Here is a 25110-nt window from a genome sequence, read left to right as displayed (position 1 = left end):
AAAGTCATCTGATGAACATAAAGGTCATAATCCCTTATCTCGTCCTACATGCAATTATTGCAAGAAAACTGGACATCTTATTTCTGATTGCTTTACCTTAAAAAGGAGGCAACAGCAACGTGATGAGGCCAAACCCACAGGTCTTACCACTTCAAGGTCTGAACCTCAGTCTTGTATTGATAACAATGCAATTTTGAAGGTCAAAGAACCCAAGTCTGATTCTATAATGGAGATTTATGAACCATTCCTTTCGGAAGGTTCCGTGTCACTTATCGGTGATACTTGCCCACCTACTCCTATTAAGATTTTAAGAGACACAGGAGCTTCTCAATCTCTTATTTTAGCAAATACACTGCCTTTTTCTGAGAAGTCTTCTTCTGGATCTAGTGTCCTTATTCAGGGTGTAGAGTGTGGTTTTTCTAATGTCCCTCTCCATAATATTTATTTGTCCTCAGATTTGGTAACTGGGCCGGTGGCTGTAGGTATAAGATCTTTCTTACCCTTTAAAGGTGTTCATTTATTGCTAGGTAATGACTTAGCTGGAGATAAGGTAGTGGTTAATCCACTTGTAACTGACACTCCTTGTGTGGATCAGATACCTGACCCCATTGAGCAGGAAATTCCTGACCTTTATCCTTCGTGTGCAGTTACTCGAGCTATGGTTGAGAAGGCCATTCAAGAAGATAATTATTGTTCAGATATTGACTTAGCTGATACTTTTATAGGTCAGTCTTTTGATAATGAAATAAATTTTTCTCTCACTCCTACTCTGCCTGAAACTCAGACAGATTTTTCAATATCTGACTTTTCTACACCAAGATCTAAAGATCAAGGTCATGATACACTGTCAAGGTCACAGCTAATCCAGGAACAACAAAATGATCCTGAGATTTCAGTCCTTTATCAAAAGGCTTTTAGTGAAGATGAAGCTTTACAAGTCCCTGTTTGTTATTATGAAAAGAATGGGATTTTAATGAGAAAATGGCGACCGCCCGATGTCCCTGCTGAAGAGGAGTGGACAGTTAATCACCAAATTGTGGTCCCTAAATCATATCGCCAGGAAATATTAAGCTTGGCTCATGAAACACCCATGGCAGGTCATTTAGGTGTTAATAAAACCTACCATAAAATTCTCAGTCATTTTTATTGGCCTGGCCTTAAAGCAGATGTATCTAGGTACTGTAAATCTTGTCATACTTGTCAGATGGTTGGAAAACCTAACCAGACAATACCTAAAGCACATTTACAGCCTATTCCTGCATTTGATGAACCTTTTAGTAGAGTTATTATTGACTGTGTAGGTCCTTTACCAAAAACTAAATTAGGTTCTCAGTACTTATTAACTATTATGTGTGCTTCTACGCGCTTCCCTGAAGCTATTCCTTTAAGGAATATTAAAGCCAAAACTATTGTTAAGGCTCTTGTGAAATTTTTCACTTTTGTTGGTTTACCTAAATCAGTACAGTCTGATCAAGGGTCAAATTTTATGTCTGGTATTTTCCAGCAGGTCATGCATGAGTTAGGAATTACTCAATATAGGTCTTCAGCCTATCATTCTGAAAGTCAAGGTGCATTAGAAAGATTTCACCAGACTCTGAAAAATATGATTAGATCATATTGTTTTGACACGGAAAAAGACTGGGATGAAGGCATCCATTTATTGTTATTTGCTGTAGGAGAATCTGTTCAGGAATCTCTTGGCTTCAGCCCTTTTGAATTAGTATTTGGTCACACTGTCCGAGGACCCTTAAAACTTCTTAAAGAGAAATTCCTGTCTGAAGATGACATATCTTTAAATTTGCTTCAGTATGTATCAGATTTTCGAAATAGGTTGACTAATGCATGTAAGTTAGCTAGGCTTAATTTAAAATCAACACAAAGTAAAATGAAATCAAGGTATGATGAGAATGCTCAGGAAAGAAGTTTTAACCCTGGTGATAGAGTACTTGCTCTTTTACCTATACCTGGAAAACCATTACAGGCAAGATACTTTGGTCCTTATACTATTGAAAAGAAAGTCAGTGACCTTAATTATATTATTAATACTCCTGGGAGGCGAAAGCAAAAGCAAATGTGTCATATAAATATGTTAAAAGAATATTTTGACAGAGATAGCAAAATTAGTAAACCTATATCTTTTGTAAACTCTGTTCCACAAAATCAATGTTCAATTGAATCTAATAGGTGTGAAAATTTTGAAAAGTCTGATCCTGGTTCAGCAAAGCTTGAAAACTCTGATATTCTAAAAAATCTGGATGAAAAACTTGCTCACTTAGAACCGTCGAAACGAGATGAACTGAAACAGCTTATTTATGAATATGAACACTTATTTCCTGATATTCCCACACGGACTGACAAAATACATCATGACGTCATTCTTGAAAACTCTGAACCAATAAAACAACATCCATATAGAACGAATCCTATAAAACAAAAGTACCTAAGACAAGAAGTTCAGTATTTATTGGATAATGACTTTATTGAACCAAGTCAAAGCAATTACAGCTCTCCATGTATTCTTGTACCGAAATCAAATGGAACATATAGAATGTGTACAGATTATCGTAAAGTGAACTCTGTAACAAAAACTGATTCATTTCCTATACCAAGAATTGATGACTGTATTGACAAAATTGGAAAAGCAAAGTATGTAACAAAGTTTGATCTTCTAAAAGGATTCTGGCAAGTTCCACTTACTGATAGAGCTAAAGAAATATCAGCCTTTGTAACACCAGACGGCTTGTATCAATATAAAGTTATGCCATTTGGTATGAAAAACTCACCAGCAACTTTTCAGAGGCTTATAAACATGGTAATATCTGGTCTACACGGATGTGACGCATACATTGATGACGCAATCATCTACTCTGATGAATGGGAGGAACATCTCAAAACTATACGAGCATTCTTCGACCGACTTAGTGATGCTAAATTGACAGTTAATCTTGCAAAAAGTGAATTTTGTCATGCAATTTTAACATTTTTAGGACATGTAGTGGGACAGGGTAAAGTTAAACCAATAGAAGCTAAGGTCAAAGCTATCTCTGAATTTCCTGTGCCTACTTGTAAAAGACAACTGATGCGATTTCTTGGTATGGCAGGGTATTATCGTAAATTTTGTAATAATTTTTCGGTTATTGCAGAACCATTGACAAGTTTGCTAAAGAAAAGAAACAAATTCATTTGGAATGACAAGTGTCAAATGGCATTTGACAGCCTGAAAGCCATACTTAAGAGTGCACCAGTTCTCTTGGCACCAGATTTTAATAAAAACTTTAAGTTAGCTGTAGATGCTAGTGACATAGGTGCTGGAAGTGTATTGATCCAAGAAGACAACAATGGTGTTGACCATCCTGTTTGTTACTTTTCTAAAAAGTTTAATGAACATCAGAAAAATTACTCTACTATAGAGAAAGAGTGCCTTGCTCTTATTCTTGCTATTCAGCATTTTGAAGTTTATTTAACTTCTTCAAAGTTGCCTGTTGTTGTCTTTAGTGATCACAACCCCCTCACTTTCTTGCATAAACTTAAAAACAAAAATCAAAGGTTGTTGAGGTGGAGCTTATTTTTGCAAGAATATAGTCTTGACATTAGACACATTAAAGGGAAAGATAATTTGATCCCTGATGCACTTTCACGTGTCTAAAACTGTTATTTGCAGTATTTTAAATTTAGCATTTATATGATATGATTGATTATTTTTTTTTTGTTGTTGTTTGCTATTGTTTGTAGTAGCATTTATATGATATGATTGGTTATGTTTTTGTTGTTGTTTGCTATTGTTTGTAATACACATATATATGAATGTATAAAATTGTTAACATTTCTCCTATGTTATTTGTAAGTTACATTGTTTGAAATTATGTAAAAGAAATATTCATTTCATTAATATTTCTTTTTCTTGAAGAGGGGAAGTGTTATGTATGCAACATATTACATGTATATAGATTATATCTGACCAGTTGGTATTTCCAATATTGTCATTGTTCTATTTTTAGAACATAAACTACATGTATGTACTAGAAAGTTCTTAACTGTTGTGGAAAACTCATGCATTATATTTAGATAGAAATTTCTGGAATGATCTTTATTGTTGAAGTTGCTAGATTATGATTACTGTAGTAAATGGAAGACTATTCTAGAAACTTCTTAGTTAATATATATATAAGGAGACATTTTTCATTAATCTGATCTTTAAGTCATCAGTTACCTTTTTAGTCATCAGTGATCTTTTAAGTCATCAATATATTTGGAGTATTATTCAACTTGGAAATTAAGTGATTTATTGGAGCTTGGATTATTAATTATTCTTGTGGATTTTATTGTGGGAATTTATTCTAAAGTGTTCTTGGATTTAACTTGGATTTAACTGTGCTATTGAAAAAGGATTATTCCAGGATCAGACTAGACATTTGTAATTTTTATTTGGACTTCAGGTATTTGTAAAGATAATTTGTTATTTTATTTTTCTTTAATAATTTTTCTGTAATAAATTTGTTATTGTTACAAGTTTGTTGCTGGCTTTTCTTTCTCGTTACGCCTGGCTCGTAACAAGATCTAATGACATTTTAATGTCATTTAAAACTCGTTAAATTCGAATGTTGAATTAGCTTTTGTACAAGAGATCTAATGACATTTTAATGTCATTTATAACTCGAAAAATTCGAATGTTGAAAGTGATCTAATGACATTTACAAGCAGTTGAAAATGTAAAATGCTTAAAGAAAGAACGCACGGTTCATAGACCTCAAATATCTGAGAATTGTAATTCGAAACTCCCTTACATCATTTAGCAATATAGACGTATTTCGTTGATATTATTTGACTAATTTTAGAATGACCAATGAGATTCCCTTATTTCAGTTTTTAATTTTAAATTGATCAATAGAGATGCTACACATATTCAGTTATACCCTGTATATTTTACAGGAAGTCAAACTGTTTTCAGACGGACGTCGAAAAAAAGTACTAGCTCACATAATGTTGATGCTGTTTGTTTCATATGTTTAAGCTGGACAGCAGGCAAAAGATACATGTCGACTTTACATTTTTAGACAACCGCTTTTGTTATAGATCTACTAGTAATATAGAAGAAACGTATTTGTAATGATTTATTTTTTCAAAGTTATTCATAAAGAAACAAAAAATTATAGAGCAATACAATTTTTATTTTACACTTATTTACTGTACGATTTCAGTTGAAGACAATACAAACTTGTCAAGTCATTACAAAAAGCTATCTATGCGGGATATATGTACCCCGTACTCCGGCGCTCATCTTTATATGTTAAAATGTCTAACACAGGCGTATTCACTATGACATAGTTATAAAATGTTCTGAGTCACTACTATAACTTATACATACACATGTATTTAGATTAAAAATGTTGCTTTCTTTTTCAGCGCATTTAACGAGTAATATAAAAGAAGATAGATCAAATTAAGTGCAAGGCAGTCGTTCAAACATCTCAGATAAATTGACTGCAATTTATCAAAGCCTTTACTGGCATGTACTATCGTGAGCCATCCATATTTTCAAAATATTTGTCGTCAATCATTATTTTGTATTTTCAGTTAATAATCCAGATTATCTTGTCTAGTTTATCGAATGCAACAACATATCTGTTGGACGCTTCTGTTCAGTTTCATGTAATGCAAATATATATATATCATAGTCAAATAAACATGCATGCAGACATAAGCTAAATGAATGAATACATATAACATGTTTCTCCGTGTCGCACGTAGTGTATATTGTCAACGGAATGTGTTTGTGTCAAACATGGTATATCTAGGAGGCGGTGACATTGGGCGAGGCGCAAATTCCGAATATATGGGAGGGCTATCAGTATTGAATGTGTTTGTATTATTATCGTTGTATTGTTGACCATTGAAAACAAGAGGATGAACGCGAGCGTCTGAAAACCGTCTGTTAGATGGAGATTGAGGGGAATCATGAAGCTTTTTAGCTTGCACGTGCTTGTACACGTTGATGGCAACAGCTATCACTATAACAACCAGCAGTACCGTTCCCGTGGTAACACCGAGGATCACGTACACGGAGTTGTCAGTAGTAGTTGTCTGTTCTGATGAATCATCATCGTCATACAACTCCGCTGAAATGTACACACAACAATTATGTTTGATAAGTGTAGAATATTATTGCCGATACAAACATAGAAAACTTTTTTCTTACTGTTACATCTTAAAGAACATAGAAGGCCACCACCTTGGAACGGTCAGCAGCAAACACGCTACTGTAACTTTTAAAGCGTTTAATAGTACATAGAACCACACTCTTAGCCACAACATGTTCCTGTGACTCGAAACAGTGTAAATAAAATTAATACCAGCCAATGAAAAAATTATATCAAGCAACAAATATGTCACGGGCCGAAGCCATCGGACTATGAGGTCACTACAACTCTGCTAAACCAAACCGGAATAAATTCTACGAGGATAAAAATGCTAAAACAATAACTTAAAAGTACTGAAAATATTCAAACACAATCAGCAATTCGATATATTAGCATAAGTACACAGCATCACTAAAGTAACCCTCAAAACATTTAACAGACTGAATACTGCATAGTTTTCTCCCCTTGACGAAAGAAATCAAATTATATAATGAATATTTTGCAAAATCGTCTTTACGGTCATATCCTTAGACGGAAACATACTATTTTAACGGACAGCTGACGTCAACCTGAACATTACATTATTTTCATTGAAACTTCAAATGTAAAAAAAGAAAAACATTTAGGTAACGAAAACTATTTTATTTTAATGTTTTAAAAACTAAAGAAAAGTGCATGAATACGCACACATTTATATATGTATAAAAAAGACTTACATTCGGGCCCTGCTATAAAGGGAGAGTTCATGTTTATCAGCCACGTTCATTGTTTTATAATGTCGCCAAGTTTGGGTCTTTATTTACTTTCCAATTTTCGACCGTTTTTAAATCTAATTAAAATATGCAATAATATGAGTAGTTAACAAACGGAATAGAAGTATATTTATCATACCTTTAGAGATAAATCAATTTGTGAAAAGTAACAATTAAATCAAATATTTTTATTGACATGAAATGTAATTCAATTCTCTTCTAAGTGTTTAAAACTCAATATGAAATCGTGAAAATGAAGTGACGTGTTATTGTAAATTTTTCACAAAACGCGTTATCGTCTCAAACAGCATGTTTTATGTTGTAAACTAGCCTTTTAATTTCATAAACGACACAGTAAACTTCACTTACGTAATATGAAAATTTATTTCACACCTTATAAAATATAAGCAATCATATCAATGGTTGCATTCTTGATGCCTAGATTCTGTTAGAACTCAAATATTTTGACTCATCACCAGCTAGTAACTAAATTATCAAAGCTCTTTTAGGTATTTTTTGGATACAGTTTTAATAATGTCTTTGCATTATCATTGATCATCGGTAAGCAAATGAGGTATCCACCTAGCTGTCATCATTCCTAACTTTAGATTATTTTTTTCTTCAAAATAAATACCAGAAACACGTGCTAACGCGAACCAATTGTCTCACGGTATATATTGCGTCTTTCTGTAAGATTTGGCGGATTTTACAATGTTACTATTGGTTGTAACTGTTGCAGGAGCAGCATCTTTGACGTGTTCGTAACCTGTTTTAAATTTAGCAATCCAATATATTACCAAATCATGATTTTGAAAGGTGAATAGCGGTTGATACATGTACAACATTATTTAAAAAATCGTGCATAATTTCTTTATATTTTACCGTTCTACACTGATTTCTCCACTATGATGAAATAAAAAATTTGGCAAAACAAATACAATGTAGATATGTTGCCTTAATAAAGGGAGGTAATAGAAAATAGCACTCTCTGTAAAGATTTAATTCCAACAAAATAATGACAGTGAATAAGTTGGTTTGATGTTATTTCAGCTCAACTCCTCTTACTTCATATAGATATTTCACAATAATATTTAAAGCATCTACATGTGGTTCTAAATCATTACATATCGTTAATTGTAATGATAATTAATACAAGTTTTAATGATAATAATAAAAGACGATGAAATACCTCAACCTCTAAACTGTATGGGCTAGCCGCAATTATAGCCAGTTTAAAGCTATATCTACATTCTATAGTGGCTGATTTCTGCCATTTCGTGTTTTCGCCCAGAAAGTCGAAAGGCGAAGACACGAAAACATACTTATTTGTCGTTATTTCGACTTTCGCCTTTCGGGACGTAGATACAAAAAATACGAAACATTCTAGGCGAAATAACGAAATTTTAACACGCGAAGGTACGAACATTTCATTGTTTAAGTTTTTGTGCCGGCAGAGCGAATCTTTCCTTTCATTCCAACAAGACTATATAACATTAGCAATAAATGTGTTTATATGAATTTATCTGAGTTCTATTCTGCTGGAAACTATAAGCTTATTGAAACAATTTCAGCTGTGTTCACGAACCAGCCAGTGCTATGCAGGGTAAAGCTTCTTGCTCGCGGAAACAGCGGCTTGCCACTGACGGGGTTTGAACCAAACCGCCAGCAAATTTATCCACTCGGCCACGCCGTCACTAAGCGAAATAGTTCATAAGTATAATGCAGTATAAGTATGGAGCCAGACTGAACGTATATAAAAATCCATATACATTACACATGTCAATTAACATAATGCATACAAATGTGTCATATTCATAACATTTTTAGCACTTATTTCCCCCTAGTATTTAAGATAAACAAAAATAATTGTAACTAAAACCTGTTAAAATAGTTTAAGCCAATATGCATATATGCGACGAAAATGAAAGCATTTAAATTCTCTTGAGACTAGGATTATCTGTAAGTTCATTGTCCTAATAATAACTCGCTAGGATGACATCGAAATCAAAGTAAAATGTATTTTTGAGGCTAGTATCTGCCAGTTTCTGTTGCGATTTCAGTATAAATCCCTTCCTTTATTGATAACCATGTAGATTCGGAATTTCTGGTCAGTGCTCTTGATTATAGTACAAATGTAATTCGTTGTTTAATTGCAAAAACTTTTACTGTAACAAAATGCTTTCACAAATATAATAATGAGCATTAAAACGCACTCGCTGTTTCTATGATAGGGATAACAGTGCTGACATGAATTAGTTATTGTATTTTCATCTTCTCTGGTATTGGGCCAGCATCCAGGGAACGTTTGCCACCGTCACCATTACCTATGTCTAAGGCCTTATGATTCGATATTTGTAACGTACCGGATGTTCCTGCGGAGATGTCACTCGATACAACGTTCCCTTTACTTCCTGGCATTCCGCGGACACCTGAAGTATTTCCAGTGATGGCATTAGAAGTCATATCATCACTGTTTCCAAATGCTACTTTCTTCATGGGAATCTTCTCGTCAGAATATTTGGTAGGGTAGGAATCGTTTTGAGTAGAACGTTCATAGTTATTGCCGGATGTGTATCCAGGTGGTTCGCTGCTGGAAGAACCTTGTATTGCTTCGTAAGCTGGAGGCATTTGACGATTGATAAAGCAACGGTCATCGTCATTGTAAGGTCGTACCTGAATTGACGATATAGGTCGAGGAAGTCGTGGACGCTGTCGTACTTGAGATTTTGTTTTTGCTTGCTTATATTTGTATGCCAGGACAAATATTGCTGAGAGCAATACTAAAAATGCCAAACATCCCAGAGTAGAACCTAAAACAATTGCGAGGTCAATCGATTTAGCTTCAGTGTCAATATCGTCTAAAAGATCATCTGTAATAAAAAGAGAAAACTGTTATGCTGAATACAAGTTCTTCTAAAACACTATAAACCGTACACAGATTTAATAATTCATCGATCGTTATTCGACGTCATGATTAGCAGATCAGATCTTTTACTGGTATTCAAATATTATGTATACAAATGTATTGGGGGAGGGGGTGGATGCAACTATCCTAGGAGAAAGGGGAAGTAAAGTTACATGTCATTTTCAAATTTCATTATTATACTCACGATTATTTTGGATAATTCAGTAAGTAGATCATTGAAAATTGTTTTTAAAATGAGATCGTTCATTATTGAAGTATACGGATACAATCACCATAGTATATAATAATATCGGGATAACTTACCTCTTAATCCCGAGTAATATCTGGCCTGGAACCCAGGTGCTGTTTTACTTGAATCTGACACAAACACCAGCGTCATTGTGCTATTAGTACTAACATAAGTTGGCGTCTGTGTTCCGCAAAACTTTCCCAAGCTAGTTGAATACAATGGAGCTGAACCTAACATAAAAAGATAAGGTGTAAAATCAAGTAAGTAATATTAGAAGAAAATGGATCTATAATGGTTTGAAATATATCTTCATTTCTCCAAGTAACAACATAACTCATCAACGTGACCATAACAGCATAACATATACTTATTTTGAGGAGTTTCATTTGATATTTCTGTGTGTATATTGTATACTTCATAAAATCATTTTTCAAAGCATGTATTCTGCAGGTTATCTAGCCTCTATAAGACATGGGAGTAAAGCTAAATATGTATATTCAAACTAGCCAACAAAACTACTTTATTACGCTTGCCTCTCTCCTCGTGTACAACATTTATCATAAATGGCATCGTGTTTGCAATATTTTCAAACTGTTTTCTACACTTTTACAAAATGCAATATATTGTGGCTGATTTGTGCCATGTCATATTTTGTACCAGACGAAAACACAGAAATACGACGTAGTAAAACTTTGTATAACTTTGGCTCCACGGGGCTCAAGACGAAAACAGATTGATACGACAAAGTTATTACCTAGTCGTATTATCATGTCTTCGCCTTTCGCTACTACTCTGTCGGGGCGTTATGCAAAAAACACGACAATCCTCGTGGCTTCGCTAGACGCATCGCAAAAGTACGACAACGTTTTCACTTTATCGTATTTTCCGTGTTTTCCGGGATGGGGGAGGGGCGTAGGCGAAAAATCGACATGGCATAAATCAGCCACCATAGAAATAAGATATTATATATAGAAAAAGTCTTCGAAAAACTAGCAACGATCAGGAATCAGCATACAAACATATATATTATACACGTACCATCAAATACCTGGCCGTAGTCGAAGGAACAGAATGGGTCGTATTCTATATCAGTGTTAAATATCTCAAGCCTAATTGCATGCGAATCATTTTGAGCATAAAGTCTCCACTGGCAGGAGGATCGACTGAAAAATATAAATTTAATTAAAACCCCATAAAAAGTATTTTGCAAATATTACTTTTGTGTGGATTTTTTTTTCATTAATTTTATTTACCTAAATATGTATTGACCTCATCATACATTGTTTCATCCCAAAAACTAATGATAATTGTTAAAGGCACATTTTGCTTCAGAAATCCATATTTTTTTTTTAGTTTTTATGTGTTTAATAATCTTTAAATAAAGGATTTCGAGAATATTAGATATCTAACAACTGAAGAATGTATCACTGAACGTGCAGTTATCTGTCATAAAGGTAGCAAAATGTAAACATAGTATAGTATTTTAACTTCCATACAAAATACTAATTAACTATTATTATAGCAATAAAAAACAATTGTGAACAGAGCAAAACAAGCAACATATGGCACAATGACTAAATTTTCGGACACTGAAACAACATACCAAAAATAAATACAATCTGACTTATAAAAATGATTGCAAATGTCTAAAGCACAATGGGCCTTTAAGATTTAAACATTAAAACATGAACTGCGTACTATATATATTGTACTTAATTATTTTATATTTTGAAAATGATAGTGATTATACTTTGTATTGCCTTTGTAATTCTTTTTGAAAAATCTTAATTTGAAATAGAAAAAAGTAATAATGGAAGTACTATAAGATTTACAATAATAACAAAAAAGGAGATAAACGGGATCTCTAAAGAACGCTTAAAACGGCAAAATTTAAAAGTTTACAGGCTCAGTTTGACGGAACCTTTTCATGGAAGACAGTGGTAATTGCAAATTACCGTCCACGCCCCTGGTACCGGCTTTAGCATAATACAACATTTAAACATGAAGTTTTTGAATTCAGAAACATCCGCAGGTATGTTCATGCGGCGGAAATTGCGCCAAAATCGTACCGTGCCATTACAAGCGGCGTTTAGTCCACAAGTAAAACATTGTCTCTGACCTTAATGGGAAAGAAACAATGGGGGCAGTGGAGAGTCTCGAGGCAAGTTTGTAATTATAAGCGTATAAACATGTATATGATTTAGTAATAAACGTTTGACGTTGTGTATGAAACAGGTAAAACAGGTAAAAAGCGACTTACGATGGATATGAACTAGGGTATCCGGGCGAGGAGAACTGGTCACTGTCCGGGAAAGCTGTCAGAAATCTCAAACTCCGGAAACATTGACAGTTTACTGTAATTCAAATTTTCATATATACCAGTATGTATATGCATAATTAATTTATATGATATTATTGTTTACAGCTAAGAAAACAGTATGGTTATGAACATCAATCATATTTCTATTCACAGTGTGAACAGTCAATCGAGGAAGAAGAGTATTGTAAAGGAAAACGGATTCAATTTTGAATGTAACAATTTCATGTATGTCTACTCTATACATATAGGAGCTATATCATTAGAGGATCTTGAAACAAAACTTGAGACTAGGTTAATTTTGAAAATAAACAAACAGTCGTTAACTAACCAAGACAGTTTAAATAACCAATACCTCACCTGTTTCGAAAAAGGCGAACAACATAAAAAGAAATAATAAGAATTGTCTGCCGATGTTCCTTCCTTGCCAAATATTTATTGACACTTCCATCTTCTATCGTGAATTGCTCTCCTAACTTAAGATGATCTTCCTACTTTTGTCGTTAGTTTTGTTATATATATCTAATACATGTATATATATATAATTTCAGAATATCCGATGAGGATTCGCACACAACTTGATTAAGTATAAACAATTAGATGAATGTAGCATATGGATGTAGAATTTCACGTCCAGAAATAATTAGAACAATTTATCCGTCAAATTTATAAATGTTAAGGTAAGTGTACTGAAAGTGTACTGAATGTTTTAAACCAGGATTATATGCTCATCAATTATTCCTAAATGATTGAATGATGATAACAATGTCCAAGTATCAGGCATCTTATCAAAACAAACAGTTTAACATAAAACTATTTATTCTGATGGAACTAATGCCATCTTAAACCATTGCAGGGACTTAGGCAAAGTAAGAACGGAATTTAACACTGTCATGACCGGATTTATGTACTCAATTACATCAACGAAGGAACAGTAACGGCTTATGTTTTCTGCTTTGTTTGATTAAACATCTTTTTGTATAAAGCCGATTACTGCGTCTCTATAAGTATTTTATATATCGCGTTAAAGTAATATTTTCAAACGTCTCCCAAGTCGACAACGATAACAAACAAAGCAAGTCGTCATTGTTATATTGACGATACAAAAAACCCCACACACATCAAGACTACAATCACTAATTTGAACATTATTGTCGATCTTAAAAGAAAATTACATAATAATCACTATAAAAGGTACGCCCAATTTATATGAACCCATATAATAACTTAAAGACAAGACTTACTGCTATTATGATGATGGTAGTTTTAGGGCTAAGGTTTGCACCTGCTGCGAACTGTAATTCAATATACATTTTAACTGAAACTTCCTTTCATTGAATTTTATTCTAGAATAGCATCCCTCTTATATGAAATATGATTTTTTATGCTTAATGTATGAAATTATATGTCTACCTTAAAAAACGACAAGTATTTTAAACACTGGAAAATGGTGCACAGTGAACATTTCAGAAAGAGACACATTTCATCCAACATAGGTATTCAAGACATGCAAATCGTGTGAGTTTAAAATTATTTGAGAATGAGCACTATGTTGTAGTCTATAACCTGTGAAAGTAATAACTTACTACAAAATAGTAAAGACAATTTTTGTACAAGTAAATTCGACTTTCAATGTAGGTATTTTATAACCGTAGGAGAATTTTGGAGGTTTCCTTTCGTCTGCTATCAGATCATTTCGGATTAAAATTATATGCATGTAAAATACTTATTAAATTTGACAACGGGCGATTTTCAAGATTTCTTGTATAAAAACTGCAAACGCAGGTATACATTAATGGAGTAAAAAACATTAACCCCATGGGGCGACTTTTGCAGGGTGATTTGAGTGACTACTTCAGGCAGCTAGGCTGCTAGGCTGCCAAAATAGCCTACTGCAATGACAGCCCGTTAACTTTATAATCAAAACATTGCGGAATTTAAAAAAACAAAGAACGAAACGCGGAAATATACTTTAATGCAAGAATAGCGGTAACACTCATCAAAAACCCTCCACCTGCAGGTATTCCGTTAATCATATCATATTGTCAAGACCAAAGATTTCCTTATATCATGTTTATGAGATCCAGGTGTTAAAAGCTGAAAGAAGTAACGGTTTGAACAGTAATAACTCTTCCTTATTATACAATGTAAAATTGAAAAAAATGTCTGTATACTTTGAGAAACTACAACAGATATTTTGTGTTATTATTAAAAGTATACACTTTAATAAAGCGTATCAAAATTGTGTGTAATTCAGGTATACGATATTTGCTGTTGCTCAAAGCGCACTGTGAAATGATGCAGTCTATCGATAACTTTATAATTGGATTCTTGAGCTGGACTTGTTCCGTAGTATATTTCCTAAACGATGTGCAATAAAAACACTTTTACAATATTCCTCATGTATTAACAGTACATAATAAAGGTTTTTACTTTATATCTTTGGACGACTGCCTAGTAACTATGGTTTCTATAACTGCCCGTTCTGGTCCCTATAACATGACTCTTTTATTTGGTGAAGAGAGAAGACATTTGTAATAACGCGTCTGGCGATATTTTTTATAGAACAAAACAAGTTCTTTTCTGACGACATCCATGACGATTAATAATGTAGTAATGACAGTTGTAAATTACAAGGTTCAAATATTACCTAAAAAATTGATTTATCTTTATTTATGTTTGTCTTATGAATGTCAAAAGTGCAGCTGTAGACGATGAAACTTTCCACGCGGGATATTTTCACCATTGATATGTATTCATTTGATCCTTTTTAACTTTTAGAATTGTTTACTTAGACAGTAACAGTCGTGTTTATTATGACAACTTCATAAACTAATCTTTGAGTGATGACTAACATATATAAATAAATGAATAAAATACCCTTTATTCTTTATCTATTTTTTATATTATTATAATGTGCACATTCGCCCGGTAAATATATAAATATTAAAAATATTGGAGTCGACAAAACACCATACAGAAATTTAAGTGTTGTCACCCAGGGATGTGTTTGAGAGAGTAGTCATCAGTTTGTACGGCTATGTAGTGATATAAAGTTTTGCATCTTTCCCAAGTCATAAAGACTTTAAAATATAGGAGACAGGATAAAAAAGATCAATATTAAAGAAACAGAAATTTATTAGGTAAATTCTAATACAATATATAATAGTCATATATTCATTTGGTTTAGGGTTAGGGGGCGTGGACGGTAACTTGCACTTTCCAGTACCGTCCATGAACAGGCCCAATCAAACCGAGCCTGCAACATTTTCAATTTTGCCGTGTTGGGCTTTCTTTAGGGATTCTGTATTTATCTATTTTAGGTAAAGTTAATAATTGATGTCATTAAACTTTTATATTCGATATATACGTACACATTTGAAAGTAAGTTTTATTTTTATTCCTTTCTATTCACGTTATAAGAGTGCTGATAATGGTATTTTGCATAGTTTTCACCATGTTGAAATTTTCAAATATCTGTATCGACCTTAACTTAAATGCCGTAAAGTGAAAATGATAAACATGTATAGGACTCACTTCATAGACTAAGAACTTACTATCAGACAAGTCGCATACCACTTATCACTGTATGTTTTTTTCCATACATCTTTCATATTTATTTTTATATTCATTTATATAGATATTACCCGTGTCTTTGTTACAACTTTCTTTGCCCGATTAAAGACCTTACCCTTTTAATCACTTAAAAGCGGATTTAACGAAAAGAAACGTTTTTTTATTATTTATTATCATAGTTTTACATAATGAAGAGATTTGGATCCGCTACGTTTGACCTAGTTTCTGCATACTGTTCTATATTGAACGGGCTGTGAATTTTGTATGTTAACGTCTTGTCTGTGATATGCAGGCTTCATAACCTCAGATCCTCCGTCAAAATTCCATTTTATTTAGTTCCGCCCATTGTTTTCTCGTTTAGGACACACGCATTTGTTTTACTTGGGGACCATACGCCGCTTTTCATGGAATGACACTACTGTGTCTCATTGAAGGTTCCATGATAAATGTCGTATAAACACATCTGAGGCTGTTTCTAAATTCAAAATTCACCATTTTTGTGTTTAAATGTTGAATCCTGCTTAAGTCGGTGCTAGGGGGCGTGGACGGTAACTTGCACTTTCCAGTACCGTCCATGAACAGGCTCAATCAAACCGAGCCTGCAACATTTTACAATTTTGCCGTGTTGGGCTTTCTTTAGGGATTCTGTTTTTCACTATTTCTGGGTAACATACAAGGGACGGCCCGAATTGCCGGACTGACACGTGTACAGACGTTACCGCCAAATTACATGAATATATGTGAGGGACTAAAAACATATGATAACCATATCAAATTTTTACCTAAAAAACCCAACAAAACAGCAAGTCTTTAATAGATCTCACAGGCGCGTTGCAAATATATCTAAAAGTATATAAACTAGATGAACAAACGGAAAACAAGACAACAGATAAATAACGACGACGACAGCTGATTAAAGACAATATACTGTTAGTATTTGTTTGGTCTGCTTAGAAAACTAGTTTATGTTGTTGTTTTTTCTCTTTCAAATAACGTTTTGTCGATATACTAAACTCTTTGATGTGGGGCACTTTAAGGTTTCAAGTAGCCTTCATTCTTATTAACATATTTTGTTAAAATACTCCTGCTACAATCAAAAGAAAGATATGGTTAAATCTGGGAAGCACTGCAAAATGTATTTCTTAATATAACTGTCGTGTTCAGGTATTTTTACTGACGTATCCGTGTACATATTAATATATCTCAAATTTACCGAGTTATTAATGACATTTTAATCGGTAAATTCGAATGTTGAATAAGCTTTTGTACAAGAGATCTAATGACATTTTACAAGCAGTTGAAAATGTAAAATGCTTAAAGAGAGAACGCACGGTTCATAGATCTCAAATATCTGAGAATTTTAATTAGAAACACCTTTACATCATTCAGCAATCTAGACAAATTACGTTTCAGGAAGATGCTGAATGATGTAAAGGAAGATGCTTAACATTATTTGACTAATGTTAGAACGACCAATTTTAAATTGACCAATAGAAATGCCTCATATATTTAGTTCTACCCTATATATTTTACAGGAAGTCAAACTTCCAAAAAAGTACTGGCTCACATAATGTTGATTCTGTTTGTTTCATATGTGATACTTTAAGCTAGAAAGCAGGCAAAAAATACGTGTGGACTTTACATCCTTAGACAGCCGCTTTTGTAATATAGATGTAGTGGTTTCTAGGATCTACTAGTGATATAGAAGAAACGTATTTGTAATGATTTATTTTTTCAAAGTTATTCATAAAGAAACAAAAAATTATAGAGCAAAGCAATTTTTACTCCGGCGCTCATCTTTATCTGTAAAAATGTCTAACACAGTCGTTTTCACTATGACAAACTTATAAAATATTTTGAGCCACTAGTATCACATATACATATACATGTATTTAGATTTAATATGTTGCTCTCTTTACCCAATAATATTAAAGAAGTTAAATTAAGTGCAAGGCAGTCGTTCAAACATCTCAGATAAATTGACTGCAATTTATCAAACCCTTTATATGCATGTAATATCGTGAGCCATCCATATTTTCAAAATAATTGTCGTCAATCATTATTTTGTATTTTTAGAAATCAATTTATAATCCAGATTATCTTGTTTAGTTTATCGAATGTAACAACATATCTGTTGGACGCTTCTGCTCAGTTTCATATAATGCAAATCTTCAAATGTCATAGTCAAATATACATGCATACAGACATTAGCTAAATGAATGAATAACATAAAACATGTTTCTCCGTGTTGCACGTTTTGGATATTGTCAACGACGGAATGTGTTTGTGTCAAACATAGTGTATCTTGGAGGCGGTGACATTGGACGAGGCGGTAATTCCGAATATATGGGAGGGCTATCAGTGTTGAATGCGTTGGTATTACTATCGTTGTATTGTTGACCATTGAAAACAAGAGGATGAACGCGAGCGTCTGAAAACAGTCTGTTAGATGGAGATTGAGGCGAATCATGAAGCTTTTTAGCTTGCATGTGCTTGTACACGTTAATGGCAACAGCTATCACTATAACAACCAGCAACACCGTCCCTGTGGTAACACCGAGGATCACGTACACGGAGTTGTCAGTAGTAGTTGTCTGATCTGATGAATCATCGTCAAAATATAACTCCGCTGAAATGTACACAAACTTTAATGTTGAAAATTTGTGAAATATTATTGTCGATACAAAAACATAACTTTTTTTTACAGTTTTTGTGTGTGCAAAACCTGAAGATAGGAAAGATATCAATTATACTTATATAGTTGTCTTTTATCTTAATGCTACCAATACATATTTTGCTTGTAATTTTGTAATCTGGTCTATCGAAATTGCTTTTATGAGTTGTCTGCTATTCTGTACACATTCCGGAAAAAGTACAAAATTATATATTATAGTGACAGATCTATAGGATATAAGAAAGATCAACAAGGGTAATGCGGCATCGAATGAACGCATCCCCTAATAAAACGGGTGATAAAGGACCGCCAGCAAGTTTCCAAGCAGGGCATAGAACAAAATAAGGAAAGGCCAAACGGGCCGGCACACGGATAAGTTGGGAAAGGGGAAAAATTAATAAATATAACTATGGGTATAGGATATTTACCGTTTAAGAAAAATAAATCAGGAAGGAACACAAAAGGTGTCACAAAATTTACATGAAGCAATAAAAAAGACATATATTTTCAGGCAGCATCAAACACGCTAATGGGATTGTTAATAGTACACAAAACAACACTCTTAGCCATAACACGTTACTGTGATACGACAAAGGGTAAATAAAATGAATCCCTGCCAATCAAAAATTATAACGGCCAACAAACATTTTGCGGACTAAAAGATCGCTACGAGTCTGTGACGTTCCACGTGCTGACTTTTATTATATTGCACCGGGATTTACTAAACCAAAATGGAAGGAATTCTACGAGCAAGGAAAGGATTTATATTGCTCAAACAGTAACATTTCATGTTAAATGTACTGATAATATTCAACACAACTAAATTTTAGCGGTTCGACATATAAGTTAAAGTACACAGCGCCGAGTGCCTCCAAGCATTAAATAAATTTACCACTGTGTCAACCTTTCAAATATATACAGACCGTAAACTGCCTATTGTAATCCCTACGACTGAAGAAAAGAAATCATAAAATTATATAATGAATATTTTGCGAAATCGTCTATAGTTAGGCGGTCACATGTAATTTTGCTGGACAACTGGCGTCAACCTGAACATTACATTAATTCATTGAACTTTAAAGGTGAAGAAGGAAAACATGTAGGTAAGAAAACTATTAAACTAATGTTTTACAAACCAAAGAAAGGTGCATTTACAGGCACACGTAAATGCATGTATATAGGTTAACTGAAATAAAAAACAACTTACATTCGGGCCCTGCTATATATCTCGCCTTGAAGCCTGTAGAATGTTTCGAGGAGTCAGTTTGTAGTTTTATAGTGAGCAATACTCCTATACTGACAATTGGATCTGGTATCTTCCTACCACAATATGTCTCTAAATAATTCGAATAATGCGGCTCACCTTCAAAATAAGAAACAAATCATAATTATCCAGTTTGTATCAATAAAGCATACGGATTAGATTATATACATAAACAAGATGATGCTTTTTATAATAAGATGTTTATTCAAATTACTTGTTTGACATACTTTTATTTATTTCGTACCAGTTAAATCGGTATTATGAAGATAAAAGTGGCTAACGTTTAGGAGAAAGTCAAAATAGATAAAAACGGAAGCCTTAAAGTGTCACAAGGTATAAACTGGAGGGGTAATTGCAAGCTACGGTCAAGCCTGCCTACCCTTTCTCCCCTTACAAAGGTTAACAATCCCAGCTGCTATATTTGTATCATGACAATGTAATCATATAGAAACACATCTTTACACGGTTACAGACACTGTGGTGTAATGAAGCGCATAAATACGACACAATTTTCATTATAACAATTACAAGTGTAATATAGCACATACCGTCATATATTACAACTTTATCTTCTAAACAATAACCCGTATCCTCTGTAGAAAATTCCAGGAATTCTAGTCTTATAACGTAAGAACTATTATCTGTTTCTATATACCACAAACAGTCCAGATTCCTGAAACATATTGTAGAATTCAACTCTTTACAATTTTAATAATCTAAGCATTTTCAATTGTCTAAACAATCGTTATTCTTTATTGATAAGAAATTTAAAAATGAAGACTATTTACGATTTTATGTACGTGTATTATATTATTTTATCAAACAAATCAATATTTCAGATACTTACGCTGGATAATTTGATGGATATCCAGGACTGGTTAACTCCCGATAAGTTGTTGTTGTCGACACGTTCGCATAATTATTAGGTGTGCACTGGCTCCATACTAAAATACAATGTTAAAACTAAGATTATACAGTGAATATAACATGTTAGTAATATAGTGACAATAATAAACAGATGCATTAATATTGAAAACTACAAAGCATATCAAGGTATTTATCTATATTTGTGAACTAAGTAGTTAAAATTAAGACAGTATTTGCTATATTGTATGAAACAATACATTTCAATTTATTATGAGATCTAAGAAGTAAATGATCACTAACACAATGGCACAAACATAAAATAAATTACAATATATCATTGTCTTAATGATTTAGATGAAATAAAAAAAATGCTTTACAAGCTTCCTACTCAATCCGTAACATTTATTTAATGTACTTTATTATGTAAATGTATGGATTATAAATAAAATATTGTTAAAACTTATGACTGACGTGAAATAAAGAATAAACCTAAATAAATGTATATATACAATGTCAGATGATAGAGATGAAATAAATTACAAACCTAAATGTGTACACACTATCAGATGATAGAGAATCACATATATGAGTTGATCTTGCGTGAAGAATAATCTCACCATCGTAAGGTTAAAATGTTCATAATTCATACATTAACCAAACATCTTATGAATCTGAAATTAAGAGAGAAAAAAAAAAGAAAAAAGAAGATCAACAATATTGAGAAAAGGGAAATAACGACTGAAAATTTGAAAATGTTACCGGTTCGGTTTGATCGAGACTGTTTATGGACGGTACAGAAATGTGCAAGCTGTTAGCAGTACACGCCCCCTACGACCGCTTAAACAACATTTAACATGAAATTGTATTTAAAAAAAGAAGAGACATCAGGAGATTATAAGGCAAGCTAAGTTCACTAAACTCAGCCTTTTATCAATATTAAGTATGTGCATGATGTGTAGAAATGAATATTTGACTGAGACATAATCACTCTGTCATCTAACACACGCCCCTACCTTAAATGATTTAAATGATAAAACAGTCACCTGCTTTTAATAACATTTAATTATAAACACCAATAAAACTTTATATATCTTTGTAACCAATTGTTTATTTTTGTTTTATTTTATGTTATAATGTCGTTGAATTTATGCTGAGCAAGACTAAGAGTTTCAACGCAATGATTTCGTTCACGAAACCTGCATAACTTTTAAACATGTAAATAATTCAGTCACATAGATTTAAATTCTGAAGTCATTTTATTGTACAAAATATCACTTACCCCTTAACACTGTACATATCTCTTTCCATACATCTTCCTTACATATATATTTATCTTCACCAAAATTACCTATTTCTTCTTGCAACTCCGTTTGCCTATTCAAGATTTTACCCTTTTAATCGCTGAAAAGCGGATTTGATTATTTTGTATCATAATTTGACATAATTAGGTATTTAGGAACTGCGGCGTATTTATTTAATTGTTTGCGTCCGTTTTTTTTATTATTTTCTTACCCTTTTCGTTTTTTACTTTCTTCTTTTTTTCTCTCTCTTTTTTTTGTTGTTTTTTGGGGTTTTTTTTGTGTTTTTTGTTTGTTTTGTATTTTTGTTTTGTATTGCTGTTAATAATGTAATTGCCTTGGTGCCTTTTTTAAAACTAGGTTTCAAGTCCTGAGTTTTAAAAGTTTGATCTTGTCAGATTCTAGTATAATTTAATGATTATAACTTGACACTTAATTATAACTTGACACTTCCAACGAATTTCTTATTGGCCAAGATATAACATTTGCCTTGCCAAAGTAATTTTAATAGGCCACAATAAAACGTATGATAATTTGCAAAATTAATACATCTAAAGTATGGCTATTTTGGTACACTTACAAATCCACAGATATTGATCGCATGGATACCTCATTTGTTAAGGGGTTAAGGTAAAACATCTGTTTTTTTTATAATGCATATCATGATCCATGCTAATGATCTTTATCCGATGGTAATTTTACATTCCTCACTTGAATACTGTTGAATCAACCTTAGGCTAAGATGCCTGCTTTTTATATGCAGGCTTCATAACCTCTGATCCCCTTTCAAAATTCCATTTTATTTAGTTCCGCCCATTGTTTTCTCGTTTAGGGCACACGCCTTTTTTTACTTGGGGACAATACGCCGCTTTTCATTGAATGGCACGGAAGTGTCACATTGAAGGTTCCATGATAACTGCCGTATGAACACATCTGCGGATGTTTCTAAATTCAAAATTTTACTATTTCATGTTTAAATGTTGAATTCTGCTTAAGCCGGTGCTAGGGGGCGTGGTCGGTAGTTTGCACTTGACAGTACCGTCCATGAACAGGCTCAATCAAACCGAGCCTGCAACATTTTCAATTGTGCCGTGTTGGGCTTTCTTTTGGGATTCTTATTTCTTCCGTGCCATTCAATGAAAAGCGGCGTATTGTCCCCAAGTAAAAAAAGGCGTGTGCCCTAAACGAGAAAACAATGGGCGGAACTAAATAAAATGGAATTTTGAAAGGGGATCAGAGGTTATGAAGCCTGCGTATCACAGATAAGACGCCAAAAGACAAATTTAAAAAGCAGGCAACATATCCTAAGGGTGATTCAACATTATTCAAGTAGGAATATTGGAACCACCCAACTAGAAAATGCCTAAAAGTTGAAACTAAAAATACCACAAGCACATCAATAATCTTGTGCTGAACGATCTTTAAGGATCGGAAATATAACATCCCTGATTGAATGTACGGGGCGACTTTTTACAGCCTCCACACGGCACAAACAACGCTGATGTGGCGATAAAATAGAGAGAAATAAGAATCCCTAAAGAAAACAATGAAATATAAATCAAATGGTTGAAAACTGCACAACTTATATGACTGTTCAAAGCCTGACAACTGGGCTCTACTTATCGTAAACTCCTGAAATCTTCTAGCAAGGAGCCACTATGTCTACAGATTAGATAATTAGATGCGTAACCTGACCTGGTCGACGTCTTTGTTTAAAAGAAGGAACAGTGAAATAAAATGGTCCGCTCTGTAGGTCAGGTTAACATGACTTAAGTAACAATTTTCTATAAAAACAAATCTGCTTATCAGAAGTTAAATGGCCTTGAGCTTAGATATTTAATAAGAATTTGTTCATCCTAATCCTACGGGGATCATAAGTAGTTATGTTTTGATAATTGGGACACTTGAATAAATTAATTTCTGTGCAAGAAATGTATAAAAATTATTCATAAAATAAATACAATTAATAGCATAATTATATTTGGTAAGATTATAAAAGTACATGTATAGTGTTAATTATTTCTGGATGAGGATAGTTATAGAACAGTATACACACCAGTGTCCACTATAACTTCCGTTTGCAAGCAAGTTATACACGGCAATTTACGCGGATTTAGTTTTAAATACAGGTAAAATAGTTCAGTAAAAGTCGCTCTTTGAAGAAATGTTTATCTTTATGAGGTGGCCTTACATGAAAAGATTTCTCGGTATGGTCCTTGTGAAAAAAACTATATTTTTCTAATAATTTAATTTCTCACTTCGGTTTCTCAAAAATGTCATATTACGTCGACTTCTAGCACCGATTAATACCCTCATGACTCTTTGAAGAATAACTTTCTAAGTATTAGAAAATTAGGGAATTTCGGTTAGAGCACATTGGTTAAGAAAAATTGACACTGAAATTAACACTTTTGGAGTTTTTTCAATGTACGGTTGCTTTCAGAATTTGAAAAACCATTCGTCCGATTACTTGCCAGGTTCCTCTCTGTCGTGCTTCGCTCCCCGGGAAATGTTTTGGTAGTTTAGCACGGAGGAAGGTAGTCTAGTACTGGTGTAACTCTCCTGGAATGATGGTTAGGAAACTACTCGCCTATATGACTGAAATACTGTTTGGAAAAGGCGTAAAATGAAACAAACAAAACAAACTTGCGAGGCCACTATACGGATTTCCATTTCTAATCCAACACTAGACTCGTTTGAAAGAAGACAGACAGACTGAATATTTTATTGCCGTAAACAGAGCAGTTTTTTGTCATACATTATTCTTTCTTATTTGATACTGTTTTCAGATATTTGGGACTTCTGTCGTAATTTCAATGTCGAAGAAGGTACATCATAATATTGAGATGTTAGTAATTTATTTGGATTAGAAATGTATATAAATGCAAGTCACTGTTATAGTGGGTACATTGATGAGACTTTAAATTACTCAATCAATTAACTCCGAAAATCATAGCTTAATATTTTGCAAAAAGATATTTAGGAGCAAAGGGTTTGACGGTGTCAAACTTAAGACATTACACACTAGCATCGTGTTGGTGTAAATACAAGGGCCCGTCTTCAATACTGT

The 25110-nt window shown here is 33.3% G+C and overlaps 1 protein-coding gene and 1 long non-coding RNA gene across 2 annotated transcripts; both read right to left on the bottom strand.

Annotated features, from left to right (window-relative positions):
- Nucleotides 1–5155: 5155 nt before the first annotated feature.
- LOC132712944 (protein tolkin-like) lies at nt 5156–20599 on the bottom strand. Its single transcript, XM_060695383.1, has 4 exons — nt 20580–20599; nt 20424–20548; nt 19819–19974; nt 5156–6116 (listed from the first exon to the last, which is right to left on the bottom strand). Exons 1-4 carry the CDS (start codon nt 20597–20599, stop codon nt 5758–5760), a joined length of 660 nt encoding a protein of 219 aa, XP_060551366.1. The 3' UTR covers nt 5156–5757.
- Nucleotides 20600–20721: 122 nt separating this feature from the next.
- On the bottom strand, nt 20722–22106 carry LOC132712936 (uncharacterized). The gene is made up of 3 exons (XR_009623383.1): nt 22022–22106; nt 21287–21413; nt 20722–20819 (listed from the first exon to the last, which is right to left on the bottom strand). It is a non-coding gene; the product is annotated as an uncharacterized LOC132712936 (long non-coding RNA).
- Nucleotides 22107–25110: the final 3004 nt, after the last annotated feature.

This window comes from Ruditapes philippinarum, unplaced genomic scaffold (assembly GCF_026571515.1).
Source record: "Ruditapes philippinarum isolate M1 unplaced genomic scaffold, ASM2657151v2 ctg848_1_1_1_1, whole genome shotgun sequence".
NCBI classification, from domain to species: Eukaryota; Metazoa; Mollusca; class Bivalvia; order Venerida; family Veneridae; genus Ruditapes; species Ruditapes philippinarum.
This window is presented reverse-complemented; position numbering and strand designations above follow the sequence as displayed.